The sequence below is a fragment of the Phyllobates terribilis genome, unplaced genomic scaffold, assembly GCF_046119375.1.
Source record: "Phyllobates terribilis strain yellow unplaced genomic scaffold, ASM4611937v1 Scaffold_88__1_contigs__length_6355796, whole genome shotgun sequence".
NCBI classification, from domain to species: Eukaryota; Metazoa; Chordata; class Amphibia; order Anura; family Dendrobatidae; genus Phyllobates; species Phyllobates terribilis.
The window spans coordinates 1,313,177-1,330,081 of record NW_027362848.1 but is presented as its reverse complement, the minus strand read 5'-3'; the positions used below and the strand labels follow the sequence as shown (position 1 = coordinate 1,330,081).

The 16,905-nt window shown below is 41.2% G+C and overlaps 1 protein-coding gene across 1 annotated transcript; it reads right to left on the bottom strand.

The window, feature by feature from the left end:
* Positions 1-4,427: 4,427 nt before the first annotated feature.
* Positions 4,428-14,422, bottom strand: LOC141197790 (uncharacterized). The gene is made up of 3 exons (XM_073662873.1): positions 14,417-14,422; positions 14,282-14,372; positions 4,428-7,469 (listed from the first exon to the last, which is right to left on the bottom strand). Exons 1-3 carry the CDS (start codon positions 14,420-14,422, stop codon positions 6,208-6,210), a joined length of 1,359 nt encoding a protein of 452 aa, XP_073518974.1. The 3' UTR covers positions 4,428-6,207.
* Between the last annotated feature and the right edge of the window lie 2,483 nt (positions 14,423-16,905).

Here is a 16,905-nt window from a genome sequence, read left to right as displayed (position 1 = left end):
CTATAAAATAGCTTTTATTGTGTATAAGCGCCAAAACATAGAAAAATTATACAAATGTGGTACCGCTGTAAACGTACTGACCCGAAGAATAAAGCTACCTCATCAATTTTACCACACGCGGAACAGAATAAAAAAAAAAAAAAAAAACAATTCCTGAATTGTTGGTTTTTGTTTATTCTGCCTCCCAAAAATCGGAATAGAAAGCGATCAAAAAATGTCACGTGCCTGAAAATGGCACCAATAACAACGTCAAGTCATCCCGCAAAAAACGAGCCGTCACATGACTGTCTGCCAAAATATGGAAAAATTATAGCTCTCAAAATATGGCGATGCAAAAACTAGATTTTACAAAAAATGCGTCTTTTAGTGTGTGACAGCTGTCGGTCATAAAAACCCCATATGATTCTGGCATTGCTGTAATCACACCGACCCGAAGAATAAAGTCGTCTAATCACTTATACCGCACAAGGAACGGCGTCAAAAATAAACTCTTGGGTTAGGATTGGGCTAGGGTTAGGGCTGGGTTTGGGGCTAGGGTTGTGCTGGGGCTAGGGTTGTGCTGGGGCTAGGGTTGTGCTGGGGCTAGGGTTGTGCTGGGGCTAGGGTTGTGCTAGGGCTAGGGTTGTGCTAGGGCTGGGGTTGGGATTTTTTTCAAAAGTAAGAAAAAAAGATGACGATATGGTGACTAGTGTTGAGAGCAAGTGCTCGCTACTTGAGTTTGCATCGGGTGCTCTGGTATGCATTGAGTATCGTGGGTATTTGAGTGACATGCTCGAGTCTCTGCCCCATATGCTTCGCGGCCAAAAAACTTTACGGGGATTGCTTGCCATGCACGAGCGATCCCCGCATGTTTTTTTTTGGGTGCCTAATAACCGTGAAACATGCGGAGCAGGGACACGAGCATGTCACTCAAGCACACGCTGTACATGGTGCATACCTGAGTACCCGATGCAAACTCAAGTAGCGAGCACTTGCGCTCAAGAATAATGACAACTTATTCAATATGATGACCTAATGTAAACAAATTCTGTGCCGTACCTCTGGGTTCAAAATGTTCACTATACACCTTAATAAAATCCTTGAGGGGTATAGTTTCCAAAATGGGGACACTTGTGGGGGAGCTCCACTGTTTAGGCACATCACGGGCTCTCCAAACGCGACATGGTGTCCGCTAACAAATTGAATGGAAAATCGGCTCAAATTGTTAGCGGACGCCATGTTGCGTTTGGAGAGCCCCTGTGTGCCCAAACATTGGAGCTCCCCCACAAGTGACCCCATTTTGGAAACTAGACCCCCCAAGGCACCTATCTAGATGCATAGTAAGCACTTGGAACCCCCAGGTGCTTCACAAATTGATTCGTAAAAATGAAAAAGTGAAAAAAAAAACACTTTTTCATTTTTATGAATCAATTTGTGAAGCACCTGGGGTTCCAAGTGCTCACTATGCATCTAGAAAGGTGCCTTGGGGGGTCTAGTTTCCAAAATGGGGTCACTTGTGGGGGAGCTCCAATGTTTGGGCACACAGGGACTCTCTAAATGCAACATGGTATCCGCTAACAAATTGAATGGAAAATCGGCTCAAATTGTTAGCGGACACCACATTGCGTTTGGAGAGCCCCTCTGTGCCCAAACTTTGGAGCTCCCCCACAAGTGACCCCATTTTGGAAACTAGACCCCCCAAGGCACCTATCTAGATGCATAGTAAGCACTTGGAACCCCCAGGTGCTTCACAAATTGATTCGTAAAAATGAAAAAGTGAAAAAAAAAACACTTTTTCATTTTTATGAATCAATTTGTGAAGCACCTGGGGTTCCAAGTGCTCACTATGCATCTAGAAAGGTGCTTTGGGGGGTCTAGTTTCCAAAATGGGGTCACTTGTGGGGGAGCTCCAATGTTTGGGCACACAGGGACTCTCCAAATGCAACATGATATCCGCTAACAAATTGTCGGCTCAATTTGTTAGCGGATATCATGTTGCATTTAGAGAGTCCCTGTGTGCCCAAACATTGGAGCTCCCCCACAAGTGACCCCATTTTGGAAACTAGACCCCCCAAGGCACCTATCTAGATGCATAGTGAGCACTTGGAACCCCTAGGTGCTTCACAAATTGATTCGTAAAAATGAAAAAGTGTTTTTTTTTTCACTTTTTCATTTTTACTAATCAATTTGTGAAGCACCTGGGGGTTCCAAGTGCTCACTATGCATCTAGAAAGGTGCCTTGGGGGGTCTAGTTTCCAAAATGGGGTCACTTGTGGGGGAGCTCCAAAGTTTGGGCACACAGGGGCTCTCCAAACAGAACATGGTGTCCGCTAATTATTCAAGCAAATTTTACAATCAAAAAGTCAAATGGCGCTCCTTCCCTTCCGAGCCCTGCCGTGCGCCCAAACAGTGTTTCTTCCCCAAATATTGGGTATCTGCGTGCCCAGGGGAAATTGCACAACAAATTTTGGGGTCCATTTTTTCTTGTTACCCCTGTGAAAATAAAAAAAATTGGGTCTAAAGTAACATTTTTGTGAAAAAAGTTAAATGTTCATTTTTTTCTTCCACATTCAAAAAATTCCTGTGAAGCACCTGAAGGGTTAATAAAGTTCTTGAATGTGATTTTGAGCACCTTGAGGGGTGCAGTTTTTAGAATGGTGTCACTTTTGGGTATTTTCTGTCATAAAGACCTCTCAAAGTGACTTCAAATGTGATGTGGTCCCTAAAAAAAATGGTTTTATAAATTTTGTTGGAAAAATGAGAAATCGCTGGTCAACTTTTAACCCTTATAGCTCCCTAACAAAAAAAAATTTTGGTTCCAAAATTATGCTGATGTAAAGTAGACATGTGGGAAATGTTATTTATTAACTCTTTTGTGTGAAATATCGCTCTGATTTCAGGGCTTAAAAATTCAAATTTTGAAAATCGCAAAATTTTCAAAATTTTCGCCAAATTTCCATTTTTTTCACAAATAAACGCAAGTGATATCGAAGAAATTTTTCCACAATCATGAAGTACAATATGTCACGAAAAAACAATCTCAGAATCAGGGGGATCCGTTGAAGCGTTCCAGAGTAATTACCTCATAAAGTGACAGTGGTCAGAATTGTAAAAATTGGCCCGGTCATTAACGTGCAAACCACCCGCGGGGCTTAAGGGGTTAATATATGAGAGGAGGAAAACTGTTCCAGATGGGTGGTGACCATGGTGGCCATTTTGAAGTCTGCCATTTTGGATCCAACTTTATTTTTTTCAATTGGAAGAGGGTCATGTGACATCAAACTTATTGAGAATTTCATAAGAAAAACAATGGTGAGCTTGGTTTTAACATAAAACTTTATTCTTTCATGAGTTATTTACAAGTTTATGACCTCTTATAAAATGTGTTCAAAGTGCTGCCCATTGTGTTGGATTGTCAATGCAACCCTCTTCTCCCACTCTTGACACACTGATAGCAACACCCCAGAAGAAATGCTAGCACAGGCATCCAGTATCAGTTGTTTCAGATGCTGCACATCTCATATCTTCACAGCATAGACAATTGCCTTCAGATGACCCCAAAGATAAAAGTCTAAGGGGGTCAGATCAGGAGACCTTGGTGGCCATTCAACTGGCCCATGATGACCAATCCACTTTCCAGGAAACTGTTCATGTAGGAATGCTTGGACCTGACACCCATAATGTGGTGGTGCACCATCTTGGTGGAAAAACTCAGGGAACGTGCCATCTTCAGTGCATAAAGAAAGCAACACATCATCATGTAGCAATTTCAGATATCCAGTGGCATTGAGGTTTCCATTGATGAAGAATGGCCCCACTATCTTTGTACCCCATATACCACACCATACTATTATTTTTTGTGTTCCAACAGTCTTGGAGGGATCTATCCACTGTGGGTTAGTGTCAGACCAATAGTGGTGGTTTTGTTTGTTAACTTCACCATTCACAAAAAGTTTGCCTCATCACTGAATATAATGTTCTGTGTAAACTGAGGATGCTGTTCCAATTTTTGTTTTGCCCATTCTGCAAATTCAGTGCGTTGATCTGGGTCATCCTCGTTGAGATGCTGCAGCAGCTGGATTTTGCAAGGGTGCCATTTGTGAGTAGCTAATATCCGCTGAAGGGATGTTCACTGAACCTGTTTTACGAAATTTGGCAAGCAGTTTGCTAACTGTAGCATGGGAGATGGGTGGTCTCATAGGGTGTCTTGCATTGAATCTGCTGCAATGACCTGAGTACTGTGCGTTCACCAGACATCAACACAATTTCTATCCACTCCTCAAGTGTTAACCTCTGTGACATGTCAATGGCTGTAAACAAAGAGAAACTTGTAAAAAACTCATGAAAGAATAGAGTTACGTTAAAACCAAGCACACCATTGTTTTTCTTATGAAATTCTCAATAAGTTTGATGTGTCACATGACCCTCTTCCCATGGAAAAAATAAAGTTGGATCCAAAATGGCAGACTTCAAAATGGCCGCCATGGTCACCACCCATCTGGAAAAGTTTTCCCCCTCCCATATATTAATATGCCACAAACCGGAAGCTAATATCACCAACCATTCCCATTTTATTTAGGTGTATCCATATAAATGGCCCACCCTGTACAGACATGGATTTTGGCATGATTTTTTATAATTTTAACAAATTTTTCCTAACTTTAATTTGGAATTGGGCCTGTGTAGCTTTTAAGTTTTCTTCTAGTTTTAATGGTCTTTGTACATAAGCTCCTCCTACATCACTTGAGTCAATTATCATGTCTCCTCCTACATCACTTAATATGTCAGTTTCTCTTTTGTCCGTTCCCATGTCAGTCTCTTTGTCACCAGACGGTCACCTTCAGTAGCTGTTATCCTGTTCAATTTCCACATTACAGTCAGAATCAGTAACATCATTAGTATCCTTTACACTATTACACAGTCATGCTTAGACTTTTCTGACACAAGTTTGTGAAATGTCAACCAATTGTAAAATATTTTTCAACTTCTCTTTGTCTCTATAAAAGGACACCAGCTTAGAATCTAATTTTAAATTCTCCATTTCACATTCTGCGCATAAGCTAAGCCACAAAACGTCTAAGTCAGTCTCGTCAGTAGCCTTTAATTTTAGTTTACTTTGCTTAGAAAAGAAGAAATAATATCCATATTTTTCCTTAACTTCAGATTTCTCAGATTCTCCTTTACACTGGGGTTTGGTCATCAGTGTACTTCTGATCCTTGTAGTACTTCTGGTGCCTGTCAATCCATCTGGAGAATATATCAGTCCTCAATTATCTGTAGGTTCTTTCTGATTCATGTGACAAAGTTAGTGGATTTCCCGACACTTGGACAACAGGTGTTCAGCAAAAGCTTTCCTCCTCTCCCCCACCTTGTTCAAGGAGAAGGAAGCCACTTGAAAGCACAAAAAAACTCAGGACTGGGGGCTCGCCAAAATGTTAAATATAATTATTTTTGTATATTTATATATAGATAGGACTGTTTATCAGATGCGATTGTTCAAAGAATATATTATTTATTCTTGGGTTGTCCATTAAAAAGAATAATTCCAGCAGTTACATAAAATAGGTGAAATAGTTACAAAGTGATTTTCCATTTGTCCATAATTAGCCTATTAGTTGAGATTCACCCATCTTTTCCTGGGATCCTGAATGGTAGGTTGCGTCTGTCTGTGTCCAGCACGTGTGTCAGGGCCTACATGTCAGCTGTCTCTTCAGCTCTTAGATCCTAGGACTGAGCCATGTAATGTAGAATGGAAAAGAGACCCCGAGACCCCCACCCTGTGTGGGTTATATTGGCCCCTCACAGCACCTGTTGTTCTGCTTATGGCACTAACTTACACTGAGCTAAAAAGACAAGAATAGCCTGAATGTCTTGTCAGCAAAACCTAGCTCGAGGCTGATCTATATAGAATTCAGATTAAAAAATGAATATCCATAATTCATATTTAACAGTAATATAGCACACCTATAAGTGTATAGGATCATAATGTTTATTACAATATTATGGTTATATTTGAAATTTCAAGAATGTGGAATGTTAATTGTAAGATATAGTGACTGCAAGTTATCAGACGGTAATGGGCAAGCTGAAAGGATATATAGGAGAGATGCATGTATGTCATCCTATGGTATGTTATTTTATTACTGTATGTACTGGTTTCTTGGTTTGTAAAAAAAAAAAACTAATAAAAAAATATCTATAAAAATGTATTGGATTAAAAAAAAAAGATTAGGAAAAAGGCTTCTCCCCTGTGTGAGTTCTCATGTGTCTATCCAAAGCTGATTTCTGGTTAAAACTTTTCCCACATTCAGAACATGAAAAAGGCTTCTCCCCTGTGTGAGTTCTCTGGTGATTAACCAAAGCTGATTTCTGGTTAAAACCTTTCACACATTCTAAACATAAAAAAGGCTTCTCCCCTGTGTGAGTTCTCTTGTAATTAACCAAAGCTGATTTATGGTTAAAACATTTCCCACATTCTGGACACGAAAAAGGCTTCTCCCCTGTGTGGGCTCTCTGGTGCTTAATCAAAGCTGATTTCTGGTTAAAACATTTGCCACATTCTGAACAGGAAAAAGGCTTCTCTCCTGTGTGAGTTCTCTGGTGACTAACCAAAGTGGATTTCTGGTTAAAACATTTCCCACATTCTGAACATGAAAAAGGCTTCTCCCCTGTGTGGGTTCTCTGGTGCTTAATCAAATCTGATTTCTGGTTAAAACATTTGCCACATTCTGAACATGAAAAAGGCTTCTCCCCCGTGTGAGTTCTCTTGTGGATATTAAGAAGTGATTTCTGGTTGAAATATTTCCCACATTCTGAACAGGAAAAAGGCTTCTCCTTACTGTGAGTTCTCTGGTGTCTAACAAAAACTGATTTCCAGTTAAAACATTTCCCACATTCCGAACATGAAAAAGGCTTCTCCCCCGTGTGAGTTCTCTTGTGGATATTAAGAAGTGATTTCCGGTTAAAACATTTCCCACATTCTGAACATGAAAAAGGCTTCTCCCCCGTGTGAGTTCTCTTGTGGATATTAAGAAGTGATTTCCGGTTAAAACATTTCCCACATTCTGAACATGAAAAAGGCTTCTCCGCTGTGTGAGTTCGCTGGTGCGCAACAAAAACTGATTTCTGGTTAAAACTTCGGCCACATTTGGAACAAAACAATCTATTATCCGCTGTGTGTATTTTTTGATGTTTAAGAATAGACTTTTCGAGGGTAAAACTATTTCCATTTTCTGAAAGTGAAAATGACCTCTTTCCTTTAGGAGCAGTTCGTTTTTTAATGCTTATTTTTTTATTTTGATTTTTTTCCTTCATAGTCGGTAATGAATCAGAAGACAGGATCTGTTCCATAGGCTTAGATGATAGATCTTTGCTTTGAAGGGAAGATGGGATATCTGGAGAAATGGCATAAACTTCAATTGTATCCTGTAAGATCTCAAGATCATCCGATTTAAAAATCTCCGGTCTCTCTGATCTCCAGGTACAGTCATCTGCCAAGAAAAAAAACAATTAATAATTTTGAATGAAATATCCTTGAATTTACATTTTTGAACATTTCTACTGTCTGTAGAAATGGCAAGTTATTGACAGAATGACAGTGAAAAGTGAAAACCTCATAGAATGAACCAGTAGAGCGTGGTGTTCAACTGTTTGTTCATTCTGTCTCCAAAATATGGAATAAGAAGCCATCAAAAAATGTTATGTAGGCAAAAATGATACCAATAAAAACTTCTACTCATCCATAAACCAATGCAGCAAAATCCGGTCTCCCAAAGTCAAATCTCCCCCTTCCTTCTGAGCCTTGAAGTGTGCCTAAACAATATTTAGCAACCATGTATTTGGCATTATTATAGTGAGAAGAACCCACTTAATTTACGGTGTGCGTCTCCTAGAGCACAATCTGGGCACTATGTGTTCGGTAATAAAATGGCAAATGTGTAATTTTCACCCTTCAACATCCACTGCGTGCTAATTTCTGGAAAGTGATTGTGGAGTCAAAATATTCACTTCTCCTATAGATTAATTCACTGAGGGTTATAATTTTCAAAATGAAGCTACTTTATGGTGATTTCTACTGCTCTGGTTTTCTGTCATTTTATTATATTAAGGCTTCTGTAAATGGTGTGTTCCATCTCCTCTGGGGATAAGCAAGGCAGTCCCTGGGATCTGGAAAATGGATTATATAGCACCAAGCCTGTTAGTGGTGGCCATCTTTTGAGCTGTCAGGTGATCATGAACAGCGCCCCCAATACATTGTGTCTGAAAACTATTCCAGCAAGATCAGCAATACAATAGCTAAATGTCGCTCCTTCCCTTCTTAACCTGCCATGTGCCCAGACAGTAGTGTACAGCTGTATATAGGGTATTGTCAAATTCAAGAGAAGTTGGAATATAATTTGTAAGGTCCATTTGTTTCCTATTATCCTTTGTGAAGAATTCCAAAGTTATCACCACATAAAGTGACACACGTCTGATTTGAAAATGGAGCCTGACTAGGAACACAAAACTGGCTGCAGGAAGAGGTTAAATTAGAGGATCACTGAAGTCAAAAACTGTGACTATAGACAATAACACATCTACTGAAATGATCAAACTCAATAGTCTCCATCAGTTAAAAACGAGTAACTAGTGGTGAAACCTCTCTGTGGTAATTGGAGTATGGGGCTCGGTGGCTCTTCGTAATCTAAACTATGATAAGGGCCAATATTTTCTGTCACAGGAGTTTCAAGAAGAAATATTAGATATTTAAAGAGAACTTTTTATAATAGTGCAGAGCTGAGGTGTCTTAAATTTAGACCTCGGGCATTGGGAAGACATAATGGAGACCTTCTTTTAAAGACAACGAGGGAGTTACAGAGTCACATAAGTGAGTCAGGCCGATTCCACCACACTCAAACTATCATACAAAATGAACCTGTAAAAAAAGACAGAATAAAAGATATGTTACATCCCCAACAACAATATATGTATCAGGGGAGAACTACAACACTAAACCGGAATTGCAGTCATTTATGGTGGACCATTGGATCTACTATGAGTCCTGATGAGAAGAGTAGAGAAAGTATTAGTGCTCCTGTCAGGCAAAATGTATTTTTGGTCATAGTTTTAAAAAATGAGAGCTGTCTCAAATCTCCACCCCCCTGTCCATTTGTAAGAGTTTTACATAGAACTCACTGTTGCTTTTCCCCCAAACCTCAGGAATTTTTATGAGCGTCATAAAGCCTCAGCCCAGAGCAAGCACTGGTATACCCTGGATTTTTCCCTCCAATCCTATTGTTTAGCTGCACAAATGTTTAATGTCGATTTTAATCATGCACATGACTGTCAGAAACACAGGGAGCACATTTTTGAGATGGTCATCTTTTTCCAATTGTGATGGTGTGGTTTTCGTGACGAGGAGACCACCGGAAGCCCGGGAAATGGGTTCTGAGCTTCTGAGCATCATAGAGATTTCATATTTGATTTTCATCTTCATGAATAGTGGTGACGGCAAACATGATGTCTCCATCTTGGATGTGGGACCCCCCCCCCCCCACACCAAGATATGAAATCTGAAGGAGTTTTAGGTCTTCTGCAGCTGGGTGGGTTCACAAAGCCGAGTCCCCGTGTGAGGTAAGCACCATGGGTGTCTCCTAATGTTTTGGCCCCTTTACTAAAAACCAGAACGGACATTTTTTAAGTCATTCTTGCCCCGGGACGTCAGACGCATGCACACCACGCTGCGTGGAAGAATCGCATCTAATTTCCGGGGAGCCGTCCCCCCCACAGAATCTGAGACCATCACCACGTGGCACAGGTTTTGCTATTACTTATCCCTTTTATTTTAATAACTGTTTATTCATATATGTACATTGTCTCTTTTATAATATCTTGTATATCTTTTGTAAACACTGCCCACTTTTGGGAGTAAATCATTATTATTTACCAGCTTCGTTCTTCTTGTCCTATGTCGAGCAAACACGTTCCTCACCCGCTAATTCACATTACCTAACGGGTACCCAATCCACCTGTTAAGCGATCGGTGGTGGCAGTATACCAGTATTTATGTGATATTGTGGTTTGAGGGCGGCTGGTCGGAGTTATATATACAGTGCTGGCCAAAAGTATTAGCACCCCTGCAATTCTGTCAGATAATACTCAGTTTCTTCCTGAAAATTATTGCAATCACGAATTCTTTGGTATTATTCTCTTCATTTAATTTGCTTGCAAGGAAAAAACACAAAAGAGAATGAAGCAAAAATCAAATCATTGATCATTTGACACAAAACTCCAAAAAAGGGCCGGACAAAAGTATTGGCACCCTCAGCCTAATACTTGGTTGCACAACCTTTAGCCAAAATAACTGCGAACAACCGCTTCCGGTAACCATCAATGAGTTTCTTACAATGCTCTGCTGGAATTGTAGACCATTCTTCTTTGGCAAACTGCTCCAGGTCCCTGATATTTGAAGGGTGCCTTCTCCAAACTGCCATTTTGAGATCTCTCCACAGGTGTTCTATGGGATTCAGGTCTGGACTCATTGCTGGCCACCTTAGAAGTCTCCATTGCTTTCTCTCAAACCATTTTATAGTGCTTTTGGAAGTGTGTTTTGGGTCATTGTCCTGCTGGAAGACCCATGACCTCTGAGGTGAGCTTTCTCACACTGGGCCCTACAGTGCCTACAAGTAGTATTCAACCCCCTGCAGATTTAGCTGGTTTGATAAGATGCAAATAAGTTAGAGCCTTCAAACTGCAAACAAGAGTAGGTTTTATGAACAGAAGCATAAATCTTACAAACCAAAAAGTTATGTTGCTCAGTTGAATTTTATTAAATTTTAAACATAAAAGTGTGGGTCAATTATTATACAACCCCTATGTTTAATATTTTGTGGAATAACCCTTGTTTGCAATTGCAGCAAATAATCGTCTTTTATAAGACCTGATCAGGCCGGCACAGGTCTGTGGAGTTATCTTGGCCCACTCCTCCATGCAGATCTTCTCCAAGTTATCTAGGTTCTTTGGGTGTCTCATGTGGACTTTATTCTTGAGCTCCTTCCACAAGTTTTCAATTGGGTTAAGGTCAGGAGACTGACTAGGCCACTCCAACACCTTGACTTTTTCCCTATTGAACCAGGCCTTGGTTTTCTTGGCTGTGTGCTTTGGGTCGTTGTCTTGTTGGAAGATGAAATTACGACCCATCTTAAGATCCTTGATGGAGGAGCGGAGGTTCTTGGCCAAAATCTCCAGGTAGGCCGTGCTATCCATCTTCCCATGGATGCGGACCAGATGGCCAGGCCCCTTGGCAGAGAAACAGCCCCACAGCATGATGCTGCCACCACCATGCTTGACTGTAGGGATGGTATTCTTGGGGTCGTATGCAGTGCCATCCAGTCTCCAAACGTCACGTGTGTGGTTGGCACCAAAGATCTCGATCTTGGTCTCATCAGACCATAGAACCTTGAACCAGTCTGTCTCAGAGTCCTCCAAGTGATCATGAGCAAACTGTAGACGAGCCTTGACATGTCGCTTTGAAAGTAAAGGTCCCTTACGGGCTCATCTGGAATGGAGACCATTGCGGTGGAGTACGTTACTTATGGTATTGACTGAAACCAATGTCCCCACTGCCATGAGATCTTCCCGGAGCTCCTTCCTTGTTGTCCTTGGGTTAGCCTTGACTCTTCGGACAAGCCTGGCCTCGGCACGGGAGGACACTTTCAAAGGCTGTCCTGGCCGTGGAAGGCTAACAGTAGTTCCATAATCCTTCCACTTACGGATGATGCTCCCAACAGTGGAGACAGGTAGGCCCAACTCCTTGGAAAGGGTTTTGTACCCCTTGCCAGCCTTGTGACCCTCCACGATCTTGTCTCTGATGGCCTTGGAATGCTCCTTTGTCTTTCCCATGTTGACCATGTCTGAGTGCTGTTCACAAGTTTGGGGAGGGTCTTAAATAGTCAGAAAAGGCTGGCAAAAGAGATCTTTAATCCACACATGTGAAGCTCATTATTCTTGGTGCCTGAACTACTTCTTAATACTTTAGGGGGACCAAACAGAATTCTTGTGGTTTGAGGGGTTGAATAATAAATGACACTCTGAATTAACTTTTTACGTTTTAAAAAAAAAAAAAAAAAAAAAATTTGCTGCAGTGCATTTCCCACTTCCAGGCTGATCTACAGTACAAATGTCACAATGCCAAGTTAATTCCGCATGTGTCAACCAGCTAAATCTGCAGGGGGTTGAATACTACTTGTAGGCACTGTACATTATGCTGCAAAATTTGTTGGTAGTCTTCAGACTTCATAATGCCATGCACACGGTCAAGCAGTCCAGTGGCAGAGGCAGCAAAGCAACCCCAAAACATCAGAGAACCTCGGCCATGTTTGACTGTAGGGACCGTGTTCTTTTCTTTGAATGCCTCTTTTTTTTTCCTGTACACTCTATGTTGATGCTTTTTCCCAAAAAGCTCTACTTTTGTCTCATCTGACCAGAGAACATTCTTCCAAAACGTTTTAGGCTTTCTCAGGTAAGTTTTGGCAAACTCCAGCCTGGCTTTTTTATGTCTCGGGGTAAGAAGTGGGGTCTTCCTGGGTATCCTACCATACAGTCCTTTTTCATTCAGACGCCGACGGATAGTACGGGTTGACACTGTTGTACCCTTGGACTGCAGGGCAGCTTGAACTTGTTTGGATGTTAGTCGAGGTTCTTTATCCACCATCCGCACAATCTTGCGTTGAAATCTCTCGTCAATTTTTCTTTTCCGTCCTCATCTAGGGAGGTTAGCCACAGTGCCATGGGCTTTATACTTCTTGATGACACTGCGCACGGAAGACACAGGAACATTCAGGTCTCTGGAGATGGACTTGTAGCCTTGAGATTGCTCATGCTTCCTCACAATTTGGTTTCTCAAGTCCTCAGACAGTTGTTTGGTCTTCTTTCTTTTCTCCATGCTCAATGTGGTACACACAAGGACACAGGACAGAGGTTGAGTCAACTTTAATCCATGTTAACTGGCTGCAAGTGTGATTTAGTTATTGCCAACACCTGTTAGGTGCCACAGGTAAGTTACAGGTGATGTTAATTACACGAATTAGAGAAGCATCACATGATTTTTCAAATGGTGCCAATACTTTTGTCCACCCCGTTTTTTAGGTTTGGTGTAGAATTATATCCAATTTGGCTTTAGGACAATTCTTTTTGTGTTTTTTTCATTGAAGACAAATTAAATGAAGAGAATAATACCAAAGAATTTGTGATTGCAATCATTTTCAGGAAGAAACTGAGTATTATCTGACAGAATTGCAGGTGTGCCAATACTTTTGGCCAGCACTGTACGTTCCTGGAAGGAACTGGTGGTATATATACGTCCTGTCACATCACGTGCCGCAATAGTCGACATAAATTAGAGCAGCTGCGCCCGTGCTTATCCTCGGTCAATACCGTGTTTGACCAGCAGGATAAGGGGGCGCCAGAGAGCTGCAAGGTCTGACCAATTGGTGTTTTCGTGACAGCTCCCCATTTCAGGAGAGATTGTGCAGTAATCTGAATTCCTTAGGATTGAAAACATAATGGAATTTATGATGTGGAGTGAATCCATGAAACCAGGGCTCGAGCCAACACATCTTCTGCAGGTGTGAATATATGTATATTACAGCCTTCAGCCAAGCACAGCTTAGAGATATATCATGGCACAGGTGTAATGTTTTTATGTAGTATATCACGATCCTGTTTGAAGTTAATTGGTTTGAAAAGTCAAGATAAAGGGAAACTCTGTTGTTATTGTACAGAAATTCACACTTGGCCCTCACTGCACATTTAATGTTGTAGATCATAAAAGTGAAGTTTGGCCAGAAAGACTGGACCTGGTCTTGTAGGGACCATATGAGCACATTCAGCAGCACAGAAGGGAGAGAAGGTAGATTCATCCAATAAGATATCAGGGATCTAGGAAGCCAACAGCATCATTACCCTCCACTTTCTCTTACAGGCCCATCATAATGTTTTTCTTCAAGTGATTTTCTAACTTGTCAGCACATTCTATGTACGCTGTCATTTGACTTTGTAGTTTACATATCTGGGCAGGTAATGGTCAGCGTCTCCTAATCCCAGGGGGTAGGTGGATCCTCCAGGTTGTAAGTTCTCTAGAAAAGGGCTTTCCCAATTCACAAAGTAATTTGAACATTTTCGGATGGAGGAGAATGTTGTGGTCTAGCGGCAAAATGGTGATCACACGATTGTGATACGGCCGGTCTACACCACCAATAAAGCAGCCACAGCCGGTGACTGAGAAGAATCTGTGGCCTCTCTGCATTTAGTGGTTACTACTCACCTGGGTAGTCATATGTAGGAATCTCCTCCTTACACCGCTCATCACCCCTCACATATGTCTCTGTAGTATTAATATGGGTCAGATCTTCACCCTGAAACAAATATTGTAAAAGACACAGACAGATGAAGAAGTCACATCCATGATCAGCTCTAATCCTGCCATCTCCACCGTTCTCATTTCACAAGTATAAAACATGTAATACTGGTAGATAAAACAAAATTGAGCACAAGACCTTCACAGACATCTACAGTTATATGAAAAAGTTTGGGCACCCCTATTAATCTTAAGCTTAATGTTTTATAAAAATTGGTGTTTTTGCAACAGCTATTTCAGTTTGATATATGTAATAACTGTTGGACACAGTAATGTTTCTGCCTTGAAATGAGGTTTATTGTACTAACAGAAAATGTGCAATCTGCATTCAAACAAAATTTGACAGGTGCATAAGTATGGGCACCTCACCAGAAAAGTGACATTAATATTTAGTAGATCCTCCTTTTGCAAAAATAACAGCCTCTAGTCGCTTCCTGTAGCTTTTAATGATTTCCTGGATCCTGGATGAAGGTATTTTTGACCATTCCTCTTTACAAAACAATTCCAGTTCAGTTAAGTTTGATGGTCGCCAAGCATGGACAGCCCTCTTCAAATGATCCCACAGATGTTCAATGATATTCAGGTCTGGGGACTGGGATGGCCATTCCAGAACATTGTAATTGTTCCTCTGCATGAATGCCTGAGTAGATTTGGAGCGGTGTTTTGGATCATTGTCTTGCTGAAAGATCCATCCCCTGCGTAACTTCAACTTTGTCACTGATTCTTGAACATTATTGTCAAGAATCTGCTGATACTGAGTGCAATCCATGCGTCCCTCAACTTTAACAAGATTCCCGGTGCCGGCATAGGCCACACAGCCCCAAAGCATGATGGAACCTTCACCAAATTTTACTGTGGGTAGCAAGTGTTTTTCTTGGAATGCTGTGTTTTTTTGCCGCCATGCATAACGCCTTTTTGTATGACCAAACAACTCAATCTTGGTTTCATCAGTCCACAGGACCTTCTTCCAAAAAGAAATTGGCTTCTCCAAATGTGCTTTTGCATACCTCAGCCGACTCTGTTTGTGGCGTGCTTGCAGAAACGGCTTCTTTCGCATCACTCTCCCATACAGCTTCTCCTTGTGCAAAGTGCGTTGTATAGTTTACCGATGCACAGTGACACCATCTGGAGCAAGTTGATGCTGCAGCTCTCTGGAGGTGGTCTGAGGATTGTCCTTGACTGATCTCACCATTCTTCTTCTCTGCCTTTCTGATGTTTTTCTTGGCCTGCCACTTCTGGCCTTAACAAGAACTGTCCCTGTGTTCTTCCATTTCATTACTATGTTCCTCACAGTGGAGACTGACAGGTTAAATCTCTGAGACAGCTTTTTGTATCCTTCCCCTGAACAACTATGATGAATAATCTTTGTTTTCAGATCATTTGACAGTTGTTTTGAGGAGCCCATGATGCCACTCTTCAGAGGAGATTCAAACAGGAGAACAACTTGCAAGTGGCCACTTTAAGAAGCATTTCTCATGATTGCATACACCTGGCTATGAAGTTCAAAGCTCAATGAGGTTACAAAACCAAAAAAAGTGCTTTAGTAAGTCAGTAAAAAGTAGGTAGGAGTATTTAAAACAAGAAAATGATAAGAGTGCCCATACTTATGCACCTGTCAAATTTTGTTTGAATGCTGATTGCACATTTTCTGTTAGTACAATAAACCTCATTTCAAGGCAGAAACATTACTGTGTCCAACAGTTATAACATATATCAAACTGAAATAGCTGGTGCAAAAACACCAATATTTATAAAACATGAAGCTTAAGATTAATAGGGGTGCCCAAACTTTTTCATATAACTGTATACATCATAGGGGAGATTTCATGACACCTTCTCTTCATCTACCTGATGATCCTGAGGAACACTGGGATCTTCTTGTTTACAGTCTTGTGAAAGAAGAGGACGGGGACATCTCTCTGGTGTTGTTCTCTTACTGGATAGATCTGGAGGAAACACATACAGGGACTGAATTCATCCTTTACATACAGATAATTATAGGCCATGTGTATTTAGTCCTGTCTATTACCTGGCGATGTGAGGGGCTGGGGAACCTCCATCATGATGTCCTTGTACAGATCTTTGTGTCCTTCTAAATACTCCCACTCCTCCATGGAGAAATAGACAGCGACATCCTGACACCTTATAGGAACCTAACTCATACAATGATACAGTCATCCCCTGATCTCTTCATAGCATTACTGTATAATGTCCCAGCATTCCCAGCAGTGTCATCTCTCCAGTCAGCAGCTCAATCATCTTGTAGGTGAGTTCTAGGATCTTCTGGTCATTGATGTCCTCATGTATCAGGGTGTAAGGTGGAGGCCCCGTGATTGGGCTCAGGGGTCTTCTCCATCCCTCAGACGCAGGGTCCTGACAGCGCTCACTAGAGGTCTTCTTCACTACTGTGTAATCCTGGTTATGGAGAGACACATTAATAAATCTCACTCCAGACATTTCCAGAGTCCTCACCTCTCCAGTTCTGTCCATCTGTTATTCCCATAGATAAGAATGATGTAATGTGACGTCAT